This window comes from Grammomys surdaster, unplaced genomic scaffold (genome assembly GCF_004785775.1).
Source record: "Grammomys surdaster isolate TR1022 unplaced genomic scaffold, NIH_TR_1.0 225, whole genome shotgun sequence".
Classification (NCBI taxonomy): Eukaryota; Metazoa; Chordata; class Mammalia; order Rodentia; family Muridae; genus Grammomys; species Grammomys surdaster.
In genome coordinates, this window is record NW_021604670.1 from 6,861,685 (window position 1) to 6,882,800 (window position 21,116).

General features: G+C 40.1%; 1 protein-coding gene across 1 annotated transcript in view; it reads right to left on the minus strand.

The window, feature by feature from the left end:
• The window catches only part of Focad (focadhesin), a 225,907-nt gene that overhangs the window by 147,455 nt on the left and 57,336 nt on the right, over positions 1-21,116 (minus strand). Inside the window, exons 6-7 of the mRNA XM_028773373.1 lie at positions 5,982-6,083; positions 1,513-1,717 (exon numbers count right to left, since the gene is read on the minus strand). Of these exons, the coding sequence (XP_028629206.1) occupies positions 1,513-1,717; positions 5,982-6,083 (307 nt within the window). The remainder of the gene's footprint in view (positions 1-1,512; positions 1,718-5,981; positions 6,084-21,116) is intronic.

Here is a 21,116-nt window from a genome sequence, read left to right on the forward strand (position 1 = left end):
TGGAAGTCATTTAATGGGAAGAAAGTGATTTTTTTGTTGTTGCTTGTTTGTTTTTAATGATGCCCAATAAACTGAAAGGAGGGAGACAGGCAAGAAAAATAAGAAAAAAGACAGGAAAGACCCAAACAAGACCAGACACAGATAGGAGGACTAGTGTCTTATTATAGGAAGAAGGGAGACTAATATATATCTGTTCAATGAAAGTCGATAGAAGTACTTGAAGCCCGTATTACTTCTCAGTAGTGTATTCATAAGCTTGGGTGTTCATTGCTTAAGGAATACAAGAAACACCTCTGAAAGTGGGAAGTAGATGATGTGCCTAGAGGACTCCTCGTTCTCATTTTTTCTCTTAATAAAACAGACTTGTTACATGACTAAATCTGATGTTTCCCTTTTCTTCTCACCTGTATCACTAAAAAGACAGGGTGTCTCAAAACCATTCCATAGTGAGCTCCTGCAAGCATCTAAGCTTCTGACAAAGAAAGCGAACATTTACCAAACTGCACAGAACATGGCAATAAAGGCATGGTCGGGAAAACTGCCCCAGCTGAAGACCTTCTGCCTATATTTGCTTTATTACCCACGGAAAACAAAAGCTTTAGAAAAGCCACTGGAGAATTCATTTTAATTAACTTTTCTCTGCCTTGATTACAGGAAAGCACATTTATGAGCCACAGAGGAAAGAGTCACTCCAGTCACTCCTTGCTAATACAGACTTAAAACAGGTCATCTGTGACCCAAAGTGATCACTTTGAAATATATCCTCAGATTCCTTCCATCAGCCAAGCAGCATGACGCTCAGATTCCCACAAATGGTCTGACCTTGATCGTGCAATGGGATAGCCTGACAAATGAACCACTCCACTAGATCTCAGCACACTGGCAACTGTGTGCTTTTTAATCTGCAGCCATAAAGATAGTAACTAAAGTTTCTCTCTCCCCCTCAACTCCCTTGCATTTTACTCATAACTCTCTATACCATGATCCATCATCTACAAGGAATTATGAGAATTGGCATGTTAACTCATTTCTTACATTGTGGCTTTCCAAACAGCAAGAGCAATGGCTGCCAGTGGATCCTACAGGATAGGTGGAACTCAAAGGTAGCACACAGAAGGCTGAGTTGTGCATCCTCATGGTAGATCTGCTCACAGGAGCACTTTCTGTTCAATTTGCCAGAGGAGTTTTAGTTCATTCTGTTCAGTTTTTCTTCTACTTCTTAGTAATCCAGTACAAAGAGATCAAAGATTCTCTTCCCTAATGATTCCTAAAGGAGTTTTCATTGCTACTAATCTCCAAGTGGATGGTATTAATTTATACCTCAGTGAATTCTGTACACATTATTAAATCTGGATTTTTTTTTTTTTAGTGCCAGCATTTATAGACAGTCTCCCAAGTGTGTCCAGTTTCTCCAATCAATCACCTAGGATCAAGAACTACCAAGTGTGAGCTAACAATAATCAACACTTACTGGAACATTAAGGTAGGAAGATGAACAATGAGGCGTAGTACCTGAAAGCATGGAACCATGTTACAGCACAGCTGAAGGATGTGCTGCTCCAAAACTGATGGCTGGGCTTCCTCATAAACACCTCTGGGCTGAAGTAAGACTTTGAGCAGGGACAGTCGAAGATTAGCATATTCTTGTAACTGCAATGGTTCACAGTAGAGATACCACAGAAATGGTGCCATTATTTGGACACATGAAGCTTCTGACCTGCAAATCATGGAACATGTCAGTCAACCAACTGAGTTGAATATGCTAATGTCATTGGAAGAAAGAGCTCTCACCTCAAGGGAATAAAAGACAAGATTTACTCTGGAGCAAAATGATATGACTGTGACCCAAAAATACACACTTAGGTCTCCAAATAAAAAGCTCCAAGCTCCAACAAGGAAATGTGTTCACAGTTTGTATAATAATAAAACCAAGAAAGTTAAAATTCAAGTCATTTTTAAAATCATTGGTACAAACATCAGAGAGGCAGTTAGCAAGGTGAAAGGTGAGAGGTAGGGGGCAATCTCTCCTACAGAACTCAGATGCTATGGTGAAATGTTTAGCTTTGGAGATGGTGGAAGCCAGGAATCTGGGAAGTTAATAAATTCCAAAAGGTCTTTATCTGTCACTGGAGGTTAGAGCCAAAACGAAAGTGGACAAGAGCTCACAATAAACTGTAATTAGACTCTGGACCTGCAACATTCCAACCTCTGCACAGCACTACAGCCCTATCTTTGCAGACACAGCTCCTTTCCAGGAATTCTCCTTCCACTATCAAGCAGTGAGTGGCACGTATTGACCTACAGTTTGTGGCACATCGTAAACAGCCACAGATAGCATCAAGTAGCTTTTGAATATGCTTTGACCTAATGAGATCTTGGCTAAACAGCCCTTGTCCAGCAAAGGGATTGACTCGGGACCAACAGGCACAAAGCCAGATTCCCAGAACTAAAAACATGTCTCTCACATTAGAATAGTGGTGACACTCCAAAACCTGCCTATGGTGAATATCAGAACCACCTGAGAATGCTTATTAGAATTACAGCTATCAGGATCTATTCTCCAGGAGTATCACACAAGCATGCACCTATAGTAAAATTCTGTAGATAAAGTATATATAAAATAAACTCATACAATCATCCTATTATTGTGACAGCTCACATTTATAGTATTCCATGATTTCTTTTTCCATAATTTTAATTTCCATCAGTTGACAACCTGAAAATACTTAAAGGAAAGTTTGAGAAATAAATAATTAATACATTTTAAGTCATGCCCGTGCTGAGTAGTATAAGAAAGTACAAAACAATTTCACTCTACACCTTCAAGACACAGACTAAGCTTGCTATACATGATCCTCTAGGACAGCAGTTCCCAACCCCTTTGGGGATCAAATGACCCTTTCACAGAGGTCACATATCAGATCATACATTACATAATAACAGCAAAATTACAGTTATGAAATAGCAGTGAAATAATTTTATGGTTGGGGTCCCATAACATAAGAACTATACTTAAGGGTCACAGCATTAGGAAGGTTGAGAACTGCTACAGGCCTTCATGAATCTCTTAGCAGCCATCTTGCTGTCAGGCCAACTGTATTATAATACTGTCTGTGCACAAGTAACGCTTATTTTACTAAGTAATGACACCAATGAAGGAAAATAGTGAGTATGGCACCCGTGAGAAGCCAGAAAGACCTTCCTTTCATGAACAAGTGATAGCCCTCGACTTAGGAAGAAAAATAATGTTCAGGTCACTAAGACTAATGGTAAATGATTATTGTTAACTTCTATCTTTTTTCAGTAAACAGCATCTCTATATTACACATACTTCCATTTTTTCCATAAGTTGAGGCATCCACTGAATGATTTAGTGCCTCCAACCATGGATAAGTAGGGTTACTTTATTTTTACCTTGTTAACCTGCAGAATATACAAGTAATTCTACTTTATGGTTCAAATTTATTTGATCCTTACCAGATCCTTATAAAGATGATTGATAGACAGGCAGACAGACAGACAGATAGATGTGTGTGTGTGTGTGTGTGTGTGTGTGTGTGTGTGTGTGTGTGTACAGAAACTGAATGATGAATGAAATAATTGCCCACAACCTCTCAGAAGAAACTTCCAAGTCAAGGGACTAAGATTATGTATCAACATATCTTTATTATCTAATTAGATTCATTATATTCCAATAATTGCTAATCCCAAGATGCCATCATGTCAAATGACCGTCAAATGTAAAATAAAGACTTGGCCATATCATTAACAACTTAAACAGTCTGTGCTATGAGAAAATAGTAACCTGAATCCTAACACTCAGCCTCTACCTATCTTGCCAGCCTCAGTCTCCATTTACTCATTACACTCATTTCAGGTCTTCAATTACCCCACTGGGCCCCCACTTGCAGGTCCTTCTATTTCTATCACCCTCCAGTTCTCCACTTTAAAATGACTTCCTGAGGTCCTTTCCCTTTCCTGGCAGGCGGTGTGTGGTCAGATCAACATTATGTGCTCCCATAGCACAACTGTTTTTTATCATGGCATGTGCAGCATCTGCATCCCTTGCCAAACTGTAATCCAAATGAGGACACAGACCATAGCCTTCTGTTTACTGCTCTATCACCAAGACTGTGTGTACCAAGCACATCCTCTAAGAAATGTGCAATCAATTAACATGTTTACATAAAGTTACAGATATCAAAAATTAGGATGCATCAACCAAATATAACCTTGTTCTTTTCTCATTTTTATTTAGTGTTTTCATTTACTATTTATAAAAAAAATTAACTTTTTAAATATAGGTGAAATTAATATTATTGTGCTTCCTTGATAATAAAGTACCATTTAAAAATTGCTGGATGTTTTTTCTGATTTCATACTGATTTCCCATAGTTCTGTGACAATTCATTGCTCTCTCAGGAAGAGAATAAAACAAAAGGCCCAAACAATGAAGTGATAGAGAATATTTAAGATGGGAAACAATGGGCCTCCATCTGCAAGATGCCTTCCATACTTGTGCTTGCCACTAAAGATGACATGGTAGACAACAAACAATAGGGCTGTGTGCCCACCTCTGCCTCCAACATTCAGTTAGCCTGGAATATGCCATGTAATGTGTCCTCCTTGGGTCCTTGTTCTCAAACTCATGTGCTAGGTTAATAACCTTAAGGTTCCCAACCTAAAGTCCACAACATTGGTAATGTAAAGAATTCTCAGTGAAAGTAAAATCACAATACAAGCTTCCAATAAATCAAAGTAGAACTTGCTATAAATACTGCCCCAAAGACCTAGCATGAAGATATATTGACAGTTCAATAAGTCTGACTTAAGTTATCTAGTTTAATCAATAACTCCTACCATGGAAAGAATAGACTGTCTCTACATTTTGTCTCCATCACATAAGTGTGAAGAAGCACTGCTCCTGTTCTTATGAAATTACCAACCTGCCTGTATTACCTTCTAAACAACTTAAAAGTTACTGCTCCTAAATTAGATCTGACAGTGTAACCAGAATTTTCAATTCCATCTTGCAGAGCACAATCCCATAGTACAAATTTATAATTGAAATTATCCTTTGCAGGGCCAGCATAAGAGCACATACATTTAATCCCTGCACTCAGGAGTCAGACACAAGGAGAACTGAGTTCAAGGCCAGCCTGGTCTACACAGTGAAGTACAAGCTATCCAAGGCTACATGGTACCACAGTATCTCAAATGAAGTGGGAAGGTTACAAAGAAATCTAAAGTAATGTTATAATGACTCAAAGAAATTTCATGAAGCCAATATACTTATAAATTCATTTGGGGTTTTATTTGTTCTGGCAGATTTGATGAAAGGTCTATCTAGTAACTATTAATATTATACCAGTGAAAAACCATTTAAGGTGAAGACAATTTTGGACCACCTTCTTGCAGCTGATTACAAGATACTGCAATCTGAATATTCCTATAGGAAGATAACCTTCAACTCATTCATGAGTTTTGTTCTCAAACTTTTGAGATTTTTTTAAGGCACCTATAAATGTCTGAGTATTATGAAGATGATGGGACAGGAACCTCCAGAAAGTTTTAAAGCGGAGAGCAGAGAATAAAAGCAAGAATAAATTTAAAAATGTTACAAATCAAACTGTAAGTTGTTGTGGGGACACAAAAGAGAGACACCTCATCCCCTGCAACAAGCAAAGATGAGGAACAAAACACAGAGGGAAATTTAAAACAGCAGGCTTGCTCAGGGAGTGAGACAAAATTCAACAGAGGTAGGTAGTTACTGTCTACTGATAGTTCAACAACCAAGAAGGCTGGCAGACCATGTCCTGCTACTGCTAAAAAGAAAAGAGAACGTACAGCCAGCTCTAGAACATTTCTTCTCCTTAAGAACCTCATAGTTACAGCAGTTAAAAAGAGAACAACACACGGATCCAGCTCTAAAATTAGCACACCCCACTCTGTGTCCTTCATTTGTTTTATTTTTACGTTACCTTTCAGGGCATTGCTGGAAAAAAGCTGTCAGCTGCTGCAGGAGTAGTGGCCAGCAATCAGGCCTGTGCTCAAGCACGGTGATCAAAGGCTGAGGAGGATTTCTGAGAAACACAGGAAATCATATTGTTAGCTGTCATTTCAGGAGTACACATTCTCTCTATCCAAATATAGCAGCAAAGAAGCCAACACCAGCTACAGACGTTTCCCAGGATCTATAATGCCACAAAACTATCACTTCCTCAACTAGGGAGGTGGTTCATGAGAACTGAGTTTTCCTGCATTTTATCTAATTCTTCTCCTGAAAAGAAAATAAATCCAGAGTCTCAGAGGTCTAAATTAGAAAATGGGTCCTGCAGTTTAATAGCTCAGACTTCAGCCTGCCTCCTAAATCCAGGAGCTCTCTCTCCAGACTACCCCTTGATGTCCTCATTCCTCCTCCTCCTGCCCTTTCCCAGGCAGATAAGTTGTCCTTCCCTCTCACATTAGGCTACTTGTAAGCAACATGTATCTTCTGCTCTTGGTTTCTTTTCATTTGTTATTTTTTATTTTATCTATGTCTGTTCATCACATGCAGTGCATCCAGTGTCTGGAGGCCAGGAAACAGCACTGAATTCCCTGGCCCTGGAGTTATAGTCAGCCTCAATTTTAGTGCAGGAATTGAGTCACCATTCCTGTGTAAGAGCAGCCAACGTTCTTACCACTGAGACATCTTTCCAGTCCATCCTCACTTTTTCTAGCTTCTCAGTACATGCATGGTTCTGCATCCCCCAGCATATTTAGTATAAAGGAAAAGACAATATTCCTCCCATCTCAAATAGAAAAGCTTCCAAACTGAAAATGCTTTAAAACTACTGTTGTACAGAAATTTATATTACTTGTCCTATTTCCATTAGGATATCTAAAAAGGCTTTGTTAAGCAGAGAATCTCAAATTTGGAAGATTCTCAAAGAATGTGGCTTTAGGAAGAATGAAAAAAAAAAACACAACACTTTCTTTTCAATAGTTCAACAGCCTAACAATAATTGTAAATGTACCAGGTTTTGTTTTTGTTTTTGTTTTATATTTATTTATGCATTTGAGGGAGAAAGGCACTGTGGACTGAATGTGGAAGTCAAAGGAGAGCTTGGAAGTCAGGTCCCCTTCCACCATGTGGCCTCAAGGAATGGAACTCAGGTCATCAAGCTTGGCAGCAAGTAGAGGTAGATAAATATTTCTTGGAACTTATTTGTGTGATACTAGGGATCAAGCCCAGGGCCTCACATGTGCTAGACAAGCAAGTGCTTTACCACTGAGTCAGATCTGCAGTATGGAAATAACTTCTTAGGGACAACCCTCTTGACTCTATAAATGCTTGTCTGTCTGTCTGTCTGTCTGTCTGTCTGTCTGTCTAATGTACGACAGAGCATGAGTGGAAGCCAGGGGACAATTTTTGAGAGTCGGCTCTTGCTTTATGCTCTTATTTCAGCTGCAGGGTACTCTGATGGCTCAGCAGTCAGACGGCTTCCAGGTAACTCTCCTGCCTCCAATTGCCATTCCCACATAGGAGTGTGAATATGGATGCACTCCCCCATCTGACTTTTCATGTGGGTTCCAGGAATGAACTCAGGCCATCAGTCTTGCAAGGGCTTTTACCCACTCAGCCTTCATCTCAGCAGCCTTGGAAAGGTCTAACCCAGCCTGAACTATGAGTCCTAATCCTCCTGCCTCTTCACATATTCTGCCATGTACCACAACAACTGGCTCTTCGTGGTTCTTAAAGCATGGTGGGTTTTCCAGCATCTCAGCATCATTACCTAGAAAATGAGAAACACAAATCCCCATAGCCCACGCAGATCTACTAAAGCCCTCCCTGCCATAAAGTACTCATTCCAACCACAGCTACGGGTAAGAGTGTAGTTCTCATCCAGTGCCTAGCCTCAGTTACCTTGGGGTTTCTAGGAATAGTGTTCATGCATAAGCAATTCTATAGATGATTCTAATATGTTCCACACTCTGACGGCTGCTACAAAAGGAAAAAAATCTGAAGAAGGAAGTCCTCTGACTTATACTGTCTTTTACAAAGAAAAAACTTTAGTAGATCTATCACAGTTAAACTTGAGATTTGTGTTAAATATCGCTCTGACAGTCCTCCACAATTTCTGGTTATTATACCTTCATCTCTTTATTTTTGCTTCAAGTATACCTACTTTTCCGTGCCTTTATTTCATAGGCCAGCAGCCTGCTCATTAACACACAAGCTATTTCTGACTGCCAGATTACCACCACTGCTTAGAAACAGTTCCATCCAACCTTTTACACCAAGCCTCAAAACTCACATAAAAATCATATGTATCAATCCCAAACTCTTTGGCAAGTAAAGCTATCTAGAATCACCTTCCATCCTGGATGTCACAGATATGAAGTCCAAATACTCCCAAGTCCTAAATGCCACTCAGCAAATCACAGCAGGATAAGGTCTTGAACACTAAGGCAGTTACTGCCCCTATTGCTCTTCTGATAAGCATGCTGGAGTAAGGAGCTCTGCACAGGACCAGTCACTAATCCTCCAGCTAAGGGTGCCTGCCGTGCATGGCTACTTAAGGAGAAAAGCTGAGAAATTAACAGCAAAGCTTTTACGCAATCACAAAGCCCTGAAACGATTTCCAATTCTTCTCTTAGAAATCAGCTCTTAGAGAAATGGCTAAGTAGTTCAGAGCACTGGCTGCTCTTCAAGAGAGCCTGGGTTCAATTCCCAGTACTCCATGGCAGCTCACAACTGCCCATAACTCCAGTTCCAGGGCATCTGGCACCCACACATGGACAAACATGCAGGCAAAGTACCAATGCACATAAAATAAAATTAAAAAAAAAAAAGCGCCTAACTCCACTTACTCTCTCTTTTCTTCCTGTTCCCCCAAAACCCTATTGCCTCTTCTAAACCTTCTCATCCTCATTCTTCTTCCTGTCTCTCCCACCCCAACAAGATAACAATGACAAGTAAATCTCTCTTTCAAAACATATTCAAATTAAACCAGGTCAACAGAAACAAAACACAGTCATTTTAAAGTAGTAGAAATGACACACATATGCAGCTCTTATTCATGGTTCCACTCAGAATGTAAGGAGCCATTCACTTTGTTGCAGGAAATTGGTTGGGGGGGGGGTGCTATTTCACCAGCTACTGGATTCAACCAATTCCAGTTAGCATCTCAAATTTAATCCCTAAAGATTAGATTAAGTAGAATAGATAAAGGTCCAAATTAATTACTGATTTAGACCTCAGGATAATTAATTTGTCCAGACAACCGAATATACTGTAAGTGATAATACTGGAAAAAATAATGTATGTTACTGATTCCAAGAAACTGACAACCTTGAAAGAAGTGATATAGAAAATGCAAACATTGAGTCTTCTTGATTAGTATTTGATTACTAATATTATACTTTTTCAAACACAAATAACCTAAAATCAATTAGCCAAAGTTTTGTTTTTAAGCATAATAAACCAAAGAGCTAAATTCTCCCTCGTGAATCAATTTAATATGTGAATACATGTTAAAAAATAACAAAGGCTTGCGCTCAGGTAATCAAATGGATACGTTTTAATTAAACAAACTGCACCACCATCACGCACGAGACTGACTTACTCTTAACACCACTGGCATGTCAGGAAACAGTCTTCACAGTGGGGGAAAACTATGCTCCACAGCTTGGTTAGCAGCAACCTAGTCTTCCCCCACCAGGAGCTCTTGAACTTCCTCCAAGAACTGACAACCAAAACGGCCTAATGTCCCTGTTGGGGCAAAACTGTCTCTGGTTCAGAATCACTACCTGGCAATAGTCACTGCATGTGTGATGCGAAGCACAGAGCTGAACAGGCTTTACCTTCCACAGAACTCAAAGTAATCAATCATGACAAAAACTTACACTTCTTATGGAAATACACTTAACAAAAATTAGCATTGGATGCACTAGAAAACTGAAAAGGCTTAAAATGGAATAAAAAAACCCATAAAATTATTCCTTTACAAAATAAATCTTACTCTAAAATAAACATCATTAGAGAACCCAGATGCTAATTTGTGTATGACAGAAAATGAAGTTATTATCCTATCAAAAAATATTATAATTAGAGCATGTAAAACTGTCATAAGGCTGAGTATAGTTCACTCTTGATATATTCAAGATTTGATTATTAAATTTATGGATTATTCAAATTTTTCTTTCTTCCTTTCACTTGTTGTTTGTTAGCCAGTCAACTTCTTTAACATGTATTCAAACGAGAAAGTTCAAGGCATTTGAAAAGATCCACAATCTAAACTCCAAAAATTTAATTTAGAAGTGACGTTGGGGGGCGGGGGGCTAGGGAGGGAGGGAGGGAGGGAGAGAGGGAGGGAGAGAGGGAGGGAGAGAGGGAGGAGACAGCCGGCAGGGTAATGAGCACTGAGTACCAGTACTTATGGACTTCCTGACTATGGCTGCCTCAGATCCCTTCCTGCTCAGACAGCCGGCAGGGCAATGAGCACTGAGTATCAGCACTTATATACTTCCTGACTACGGCTGCCTCAGATCCCTTCCTGCTCAGACAGCCGGCAGGGCAATGAGCACTGAGTATCAGCACTTATATACTTCCTGACTACGGCTGCCTCAGATCCCTCCCTGCTCCATGACACCATAAGACCTCTATCATGATGAGCTGGGACTGGAACTCTGAAGCAAAATAAACCCTCGTTCTTTAAAATAAATTGATCCATTCATTCAATCATTCTCAAATCTGCTACTCAAGCTACATAGTTAATTTATTCCATTCTTTGTTTAAAATGTATGGCTGACCCTCCCACCAACCAGGTCATTTGGAACTAATGGGGGTGGCCACAGAATAGGACATTTTGAAAATCCAGCCAAGTGTAGATGCTACCATTGCTGTCATCACTGTAGTAGATTTTAATACAAGCCATGCAGCACACTTGGACTCTTTTACTGTTATATAGTCATGTCCCTGTATCAAATAAAACTGAAACTAGACAGAGGGGATGTGACAGTGGGAGCAAGGAACACAGAATTACCAAAACAAAAAACAAAAACAAACAAACAAAAAAACAAAGTCACATGTAGCCAAGCCTGGCATCCAACTCACTACATAGCCTGCCTCTGCCTCCCCAGTGCTGGGATTGTAGGTGTATACCACCATGCTCCATTCATGCAGATAAAACCCAGTGCCTACACATACTAAGCAAGAACTCTAGCAACTGAGCTACGCATCTGTCTCCAAATTTACATTCTCCAGCAAAGCATGAGATCTCTGGCAAGAGAATTACTCTCTCTTGAGCAATGTTCCTTCATCTGCAAAATGAGCTCAGGCTAGATAGCTAATAGCTGATACATAACCCACATGAACATTAAATCCCAGGCAGAGGATGCGCAGGATTCAATCAAGCCCTGCAAACACAGCAAACCACAAAGATGGTGCTCCCATCTGTGATTATATGGCAAGCTTGAATGGCTCTAAGGCCAATGTCTGTGAAAAGAAAGGCCTCACCTATTTTTATGTCAGAGAGAAAAACCATCCTATATTGTCTGCTACCTAGGAAAGTAAAGTGCTATGTCCAGAAGGATGATTAAATTGGAATTATCTAGCTCCTGAGATAGCCTATAGATCTGCTTTCTCCTTAAAGGAGAATAACATCATTTCTAAAGATCAAAATCAATACAAATCAGACAAGCGGGTCACCCTCCATTGGCCTCCAGCGCCTGTAAATCTCTTAGTGCGCTTTGGTTTTCCTTTGGCATGCCACATAGACCAGTATGTTGAACATTCTCTGGCACTTTCCTATTTTGTGACATGCAAGCATTTTTACTGATATTCTAAGTAAAGTATATAACATAATATCTAACAAATAAAAGAGTCCCATCAACACTAGCCAGGGTGAATTTATGTGTGAGACCACAGTCAGCCTAAAAGTTGGGTCTTTGTCTTAATATTTTTTTGTTTCCCATTGTGTGCCAAATGCACTTCTATAATGAATATAATTATACACACACACAACAAATATGTCTCCCACGTTATCTTTTAAAACTCAAATTTCTTTATTTATGTACTCATAAATGAAAGAATAGAGAAGATCATGAAAAATCAGTTTGGTTCCAGAGTCAATACTATTCAGAGTGGAGGATGGGTACCACAGAGAAGCCTGCAGACTTGGATGCAAATATTTCTTTGCTCCCCACCTTTCACTAGTATTATTGACAGTGGAGAGCAATGCGTGCATCTCAAATTAGGGAGCAGAGGGCAAGGAGAAAGATATATGCACGGCTCCACCAGACTATCACCGAGGCAATGATAAAATAAGGTATGCAACCGAAGTCACCTTTACAAGAATAAATGTATCAATCTTAATAGAAATGAGGGAATAAAAAAATTAGCTGTGCGGCAGTTAAATCAGGAAGCAAAAGTTATCTGTAACCTTTGGGTCACCTCAACCTTTTGCTTCATCTCTGAGCATCAGAAAGCTATGATTTGATTTACATGGTGAATTCAGTGACTGGCACAGAGTGCCTTTTCTGTGTGAGAAACAATGCCTGCAAGTCACCGTGCATTTCCATGTATGCAGCTGTGACCCTGGTGCTTTCAGAGCAATGCACAGCACTTACTCCATCAAATATGCATTTTAAAAGCATTTCTCTACCTGCTTAGAATTTTGATTGCAAAGCACTGGCAAGAAGCTGGGTTTTTTTTTTTTAAATTTCTGCAGATAAGTTAAAAGATGCATAATAAGAAAACGTTATGAGGATTACAACATGGATATTACTGCAAAAAAAAAAAAAGACTGAAAGAGAGAAATTAGTGGTAATTATAAAGCACTGTGTAACATAATTTGAAAACACAGGTATCTGTGTGCTTTCCAAAGGAGAGCCTTAGGAAAGCCAGAGCAAAAGTGCTTTAGTCTGGACGGTTTTGACTGATTATATCTTTCCTTAGGTCTTTCAGGCAGGTAAGGAGTATATAAGGTTTTTATTAAATACACTCCTTACTATGGTTCTGTCCTCACAGGCACCCTTCCCTAGGATCACTGTTTGAGGATGAGACTTTTAATGCAATGTTATCTTTTAAGAAGGTGATGCCTTGGGGCTGGGGGCAGGGGTGGTATAGGTGCTTAAGGATCTAAGACTTTTCTTGTATTCAGTTATATGCCATGATTGTGTACAATAAGTAAGCTAAAAAAGAAAAATGGAATGATTTTTGTGGCCTCGGACATGTTTTTTAAATTACCATGGCAGTTTTTATATCAGTATCTATATTTAAAAAATTTTGCACAACATTTTCTAGGGAAGACTGCTGGCTGAAGATGAATAATATGTATAACCTTGTTCTTTACGTATGACTGTCAATCCCAGCAGCAAATCCCACATGACTAGAATCATTAATAAAAATCACCAGCAAAGACATTCATATTAATTACAAAGAGAGAAGGGAAGAATGAAGTCAGAAGCAAAACATTCACTCAGACAGAAAGAATCAGACTACAAAGAAGGCAGATAGCCCTGCAGGGCATTGCTGCCTGAGCTCACCCAAGCACTGCCTGGCTTGATTTTTTGTTTGTTTTTGGTTTTGTTTTCCTTAGTCCCACTGGGCTTATTCAGAGGCAGAAGTGACTGTGGCACTCTGCTCCTCATCTTCCTCCACCTGGTCTTTACATAAAGATTGCCATAAGCCCTTTGAACTTAAAAGAAAAAAGTTTAAAACTATGTTCATACATTCCTAAGTCAAATTCCAAAACACTGGAGAGGTCTCTTAAAGATCCCGATGCTAAGTAAGCACCAATACACTAAAGCAGACTGTCTATCTAGGGTAACTGCTACATTCAGCTCAGCTAACCAGTCCTCAGAAGAACTGGAAACACCATCCCTGCCCCTCCCCCGCCTCCCACCCCACCCCAGAAAGGTTAGCTAAGGTGTGTTCTCACCTGAAATAATGCTTCCTTGAGTATCCTCACCAGTGATAAAGAACAAGGTAGGTTTGTTTTTAATACCTTCAGAATAAATGTAAAAGCCAAAACACTAAAAATTCACTTCTTAATGAACAAAAGAAACCTGAGAGAAATAGAATGTGGTATATGCATCCACTGGATGAAGGGAATAAGGTCTGGTCCACGTTACAACATGGATGAAATCCTAAAAACATTATGCCAAAAAGCCACACATACAAGGCCACACATTGCATGTTTCTATCACACGAAATTTCTAAAATGTACAAACTTAATAGTAGTATTTTCCAGGGGTGGGTGGGAATAAGTAGCCTTGTATATAGGACTTCCTTTAGAGATGATACAGTGTTTTGAAACTAAGTAGTAGTGGAAGTTATATAATTTAATGATCTTTAATAAAATCCACTAGCTGAAACACCTTAAAAGAATTTTATGGCATATAAATTATGCCTCAATAAAAAGGAAGCACTAAAAGATACTGTAAACTTCAGCCAGGTATGATGACACATGCTTCTAACTCCAGCACTCTACAGCCTGAAGGAAGAGATCACAGCCTCAAACCAGCCTGGGCCACATAGCAATCTCAAAATAACCACAATGGAATTTACATTATGAATTCTAAACTTAAGGCGAAGAGATGACTCAGTTTATAAAGAACTTGCTATGCATTCCTTAGGCCCTGAGTTCAGATACCCAGAACCAATGTAAAGCTGAACACAGTAGGGTGGGTCTGTAATTGTTTTGCTCTTATAGAGACATAGTAGACATAGAAACCCCAGACACTCATAGGCTTCCATGAGCTAGATTGCTGTAAGCATTAGAAAACCAAAGAGAATCTGTCTCACACAAACTGGAAGATGAAGACTGACCTCCATATGCATGCCAAAGTACATACATTACTGCACTCACACGTATCACACCACACACACACACACACACACACACAACTGGGTGGTGTACACTTTTTTGTCCTAGCACTTGAAAGGCAGAGGCATACAAACCTCTGAATTCAAAGCCAACTTGATCTATGGAAGGAGTTCCAAGTCAGCCAGAGTTAAATGGTCTCAAACAAAAATGAACAATCAATCAAAACCACACTAGTTTAAATTGTTAGCCCTTTCATTTTAGAAACATCTGTATATCAGTATACAGATTAATAGAGTATGTTAATACAGTAAATGTATTGAGTTGTATTTCCTGGAAGAAAACTCAAGTTTAGATGTCATTTATTCCTGATAATTAGTCCTCTCCACCCCTAGGCCATTTCTGGCTCCCCTTTGCCACTAAGGATATGAAGCACTGGGAGTGGGGAGCACTATTTTGAAGCCATCACAGTGAACACTGGTGTTAATATGATCCTCAGTTCTGGATGGTCTCTGTGTTTTCCCCAAAGATTTCTCCTTAGTTATGACAGGAAGTTGGCACTTATGCCGAATGAGAGCACAGAGTGACTAGGTGATCAAAGTTAAACCCTCAGAGAACAATGAAGCGGTGGCCATCATGGCGCTGGGTGTGCTCCTCAGACACACATGGCAGACACTACTTATGCTATTCAAAAATGGCAATGCCATAAAAGACCCAGAGCAGGTGAGACGGAGGCTCCATGTTTTAAAATAATTTTTTAACTGACAACTAAGGATGACTTGCAATCCTAAACAATATCCTATACATTAAAAAATCAAAAGGGAAAATAGAAAAAATGAATCCCCTCTATTCTTTAAATGAAACTCAAAAGTCTTTCCAATGGCCACCGCTCCTGAGCCATCTGCAGGCCTCTCTCTCCCTTGAATGTTAAACAGCCCTTCTGCCCCCTTGAGTCCCTCCAGCACACCACAGAGCTCTCACATGGCACAGTGTCAGCAGTGGAGAAACAGCTATTCAAGTTACTGGCGTCACGTCTTCCTTCATAATAGACAGTAAGGGAAAATGCAAAAGGGTTATGGCTTAGAAAAAACAGTTCCCAAATTAAAAATAGGGCTGTATTTTGATAACGACAACCGAAAACCAGTCTCTATTCCTCTATCAGTATTTTCTGTACCTCTTTCTCAGTTTTTCTGTATCTGATACCCAAGGGGATAAACCTAACTTCAGTAAGTCAGGGAATCAACATGAGTGACAAAGTATCTCGGCCTTTAGGATCCTCAAATCCTTATTCTCCAGTCATAAAAAAAAAATACAAACAGAGACTTAAATCCACACACAGGGCACTGAGTTTCGATCCACTTAGGGTCCAAGCATCCTGGACTACTGACCTCAGTGTCTACTTCAGAGTCCACCATCTGCCGAGTCATTAAATATTCCCTCATTCCAGAAAGTACAGCTTCCCACGAATAGGATTCTGAACATTTGATATTTGTACATGTCAGCCACTGTCTGGCACATCAGAATAAAGCACAAATTCTGGAACAAGCAGTCACTGCTCATGAATTCACAGCTATTTCCTCACTTTTGCTGAAAGAAGAGAGACCGTAAAAAGATTGCTATAATATGAATATGCAGAGAAAAATTTAAAAGCAGAGCACAGGATGAAAGTTCATGGAAACAGCGTATTACAAAGCAAATGAGAAAACTAGCCTCTAATAATTGGCAAATCCTAGTCACACTTGCAGCCAACAATCCAGACCCGACAAAGGGAGAAGAAAGTCTAAAGGAAAAGATGCCTTACTAGCAATGAGATGAATAATATGTTAATTAATTTAAAATTTGTTTACAAGTAGAAAGGCATTTCTAAAGGTCTGGAAAACAGTTAAGTCCCTAGAGCAGGTCATAAACTTTGCTGTCCACAGACTGTATCCTGTGAGCAGACATGTTGTGTCTGCCAACCTCATACTTTAAAAATTGGTATTCGCTGCCAGCATTTAATCAGGAGGATTCACAGAGAAACCTTCCACTTGTTAAAAGATCTGAAGGTCTGGAAAGGCTGACACCAGCCGCCTCATTGTAACAAGGCTAGCTCTTCTCCACAGGACCTTCTCACGGGAGTTACAAGGCAAACTGAAAAGAACCAGGGCCTCAGGCTAATACACGGTCACTGTAAGTTTTGTTCAGTTACAGGTGTATTGAGAAGTTCCTTAGAGAGTGCTAATGCACAACTGCGGTGGGGACTTAAGTCTTTGGCATTTTACACTTGGTTAAAGCTCCTGAGCTAACTGCAAGAACCAAATTACTACCTTTTTCACAGTTACTCCCGTCCTCTAGAGTAACAACAGTTGAAGTCCTATTAAAATACAGCCATCCAACCTTGATCAAGCCAGGAAGCTCAAGAAGAATGCAAGATCAACTTCATCAATAATAACGCTAATCCAGCTTTTTCTCTAAGCACAATCAGTAAGTAATCAACTGCACTCAAATCCCGACACAAGTGTGTGCTTCAGGCCCAGGTTGCAAAACTCCACATGGAAAACTCTGAGGATAAACTCCTTATGCATAGGAAGCCCTGACAACCTGTGCAGGTTTCTAAGAGTGTATTTAGGACTCTTTTCCTTTCTTGCTCCCACAACCACCCACCCACCATCTGAAGGCACTAGCATGTACTAGAGCCATGGAATTAAGTCATTGAATGAATGTGTGACCTCCTACATTTTCCCTCTGCGCACCTGCTTGCTCTCTTTGGCTTGGTTTTTCTTTAGAATCATTCTGTGGCTCTGCTCCTAGCTTCTCCACTGTAGATGGCTAACAAGGCAAGACAAACTTGGTCCCTTGATGCTGTTGAACATGCATGTTACAATGAAGAAAGGAGGTGGACCTAAACCACTCAACACACCCTCTCTACTCTAAACCTTCTGGGGCCCTTACAGCCCATCTGTGGTGACATCTAGTTCTTGGGGCTGAAGAAAGAACTTAAAAGTAGAAGACACAAAATGACTTGCATCCATATCAGGAAGCAACTGGATGAACATGCTAACTCAAGTCACAGAACACTACAGGATGAATGGGACTTGCTGGCAAGCAGGACTAAGAAGCAATGGTTCTAAGCAGCTCTCAAGTCTTCTTTACTCTTACAGACGTCAAGAACCACTGAACTCTGGGCCCACCAGGAGCTTCGCTAGGGCCCCTGGTCCTCACACATTCTCTCTCACACCTGCATGCCATAAGCCATTCCACAGACGCAGTTAAAACAACCACGTACTCTGTTTTTATGATTCAAATTAATCAGCCATTTGAACAAAAAAGCAAACATTTTTAAAACATAGCTATACACTGACAAAGTCCTTAATATCATGAAAAATACAGATTATCTTCACATGCAAAAAGCCAGTTATATGCCATGCTATAATTTTAAATTAATCCCATGCCTTTCAGCGATGTTCTTAGTCTCTCCCAATCCTTTTATGCCTTACAGCACACTCTCCCCAGCTGCCACTGCAAGGCGGGTTGATGCTGCTAACCAACACATACCACGGAGGGCTCTAAAACAGCGTGACAATTTTATGCTTGACTCAGGTAATCATAGCTCTCTTGAGGGGAATCTGCACTCAGACTTACCTTCCCCCTGCTCCTGCCATCCACAATCCCCTCTGGGGGAACTTCAGACTCTAATACACTCGATTACACTCTACAGATTTATAATGCCAAACAGCCATTCACATAAGGGCTCTCTGTAAACATTACCAGATTTATGCCAACTCGGGTGATTGATTTGAACCTCTTAGTGTCACCTTATTTCAAGGCAAACCTTTCATACCCATTTCTCCTTAATTCCTTAACCGGGGCTCCCTAGTCACACCCTGTACCTTTCCCCGTGTGAAAATAAGACCAGGGTTAGAAGAACCAGTAATAAGACAAAATGAATTCTAGAAGGGACAGCAGGTGAGACGAGACAGATGGGTGAAGTCAATCACACGAAGCAAGGACAATGAGTATGAAAATAAATATAATCATACTGTTTCAGTATAATAGAATAGTTCACGTTACCAACATCTAAACATATACTCCTTAGACATTAATGAGCCCATGAAGATATTTACCTACAAATATCTTCCAAAATGCAGGCTCTGATTTAAGTAGTCTGCAGTGCAGCCCAAGTTCCCAGGCACTGCTCGTGCATGCTACAGTGGCTCTGCTCCTTGGTGAGGGTGGGAGAAAGCAGCAGCAGCATCACCTGGGTGCTTGTCAGATCTCTGGCATCCACCTTAGAATTATGCAGAGATCCGGGTCAACTAGTGTGCATCACCAGATAGCAGCCTACTGCCTTGTGTGCTCACTGAGAACCAGATCCACCTGGGAGCATTTAATAGAGGAGTGGGGCTCCTCGAAGAGACTCTAGTCCAGTGAAGTATTTGGATGGTGTCACATTTGTTTCTTTTAAAGCATACCCAGGTGGTTCTGATGAGCAGGCAATATGGAGAACCAAAGATTTAAAATACCCTCCTGGGTAGGAGGGACATATAAACTGACTGCTAATGGGATGAGGAATTTCTTTGGGGGAGGAAGAAATGTTCTAAATTTAACTACGGTGAAAATTGCATAACTGTGAATGGAAAGCACTGAACTGTACAGCTCAAATGTGTCCTTCACGTGATCTGTGAATTATACCTCAATAAAACTGTCACGCAGAATGATAAAAAGCCCTTAGTAGCTTCTCTATAGAAACATGAATAAATAATGGAACAACAATGAAATGGAATTATAGTCTATCCTGAAAATTTAGGCCAAAATTTTGAATTTCTTTTAAAGATGAGGTAGGTCAAGTGCCTCTCGAGAAATACTACTGTCTGCTTGCTGATTCTTCAGACCAATTTTGCTCGAGGTGAGAGAGGAAAAGCAGACTGTGAGCAACACCTTGCATTACAAACCTTATGTTACTATTATGCTGAAAGGAAGAAGCAAAAGGAGAAAGAAGAAAAGAGGAAAGGGAGGAGAGAAAGATTAGGGGGAAGAAATAGTTATCCATTTGGAAAACTTGCCCCATACACTATAAGTTCTTACAGTATTTTCACTGAGGCTGTGTGTGGTAGTTCATGCCTTTAATCTCAGCACTTGGGAGGCAGAGGAAGATGGATTTCTGTGAGTTAGAGACCAGCCAGGACAACTAAATAAATAAATAAATAAATAAACAAACAAACAAACATACATCACATTTTTCTAATTTTTCTATATATTATGTAAAATACAATCTGACCTTGTTTTTAAAAATAGCCTAAGAAGCCCTAGATAATACACTCACAAAAATGAGACCGACCACAGGCAACATTAACATTACAGGACCAGACACTGCTCACTGACCAAGCAGAAAGCACCACAAGCATAGAGAATCAGCAGGCAACATTGTTCCAGAATTGCCCACAGGACTTGTGGCCAAGGTCGACTCTAAACTACAGGTGCTGTGAGCTCAAATCACCACAGCCCAGGTAAGCATCCCCACCCTAACCCCGAAGCCAACCCCGATTTATGGTCCTATACCCTCATTCTTTGAAATAAAAACACGTCTACTATATCAAGTTCCTAAGTCAACATGAACTAGTGAAACACATCCTCTGGGTGCTTTGCTGAGAACCTTTCTGTTCAGAAATGGCTTTGTGGTGCTGTGTGACATCATCATTGCAAACTGAGTAGCACATCCTCCTCAACAGAAAAGCCCTTACAAAGCCAGTGCATTCTGTGATTACTGCTGTGTATTTTCCTTTCAAAGTAACTCTACCTTATCACATTCTACAGACAACAAGGAGAAAGCACTAGACCTTGACCCTGCAAACAAGTGTCTCCCATTATTTTCCATGAAGAAGCTGGCCTTCCTGCCCCATACAAACCCCTGTGCTTTAAAAATATTTGCTCAATGAGCTCTTTGGGTTTCAAAGTTCTGAGAGAAAGCAGTAACATGTTGTTGTTGTGGAGGTAGGTCTCCTGTATTCAGAAGTGTTGACCCTTTTGCTTCTACCTACCAAGTGCCGAGATTGTCACCTGGTGGCAGTTATTATAAAGCAGAAAAAAAAAAGCCACTTAAATTTTGAGTAACAAATTTCAGGTCCAAAGGAGCAACTTGGAAAGCACACTGGAGATGTTCAGCGTGTTGTCAACTCCACCATTCCTCTGTGTCTTTCAGTCACTTCCTGAGGAATAAAGGCCCCACAACTTTGTGTATATCCTTCTGGTTTAAGAACCAAATCTTTAAGGAAGTATATCTTTTTCATAATTTAGATAATGGTGTAAAAATTCCTTTAAATAGAAAAG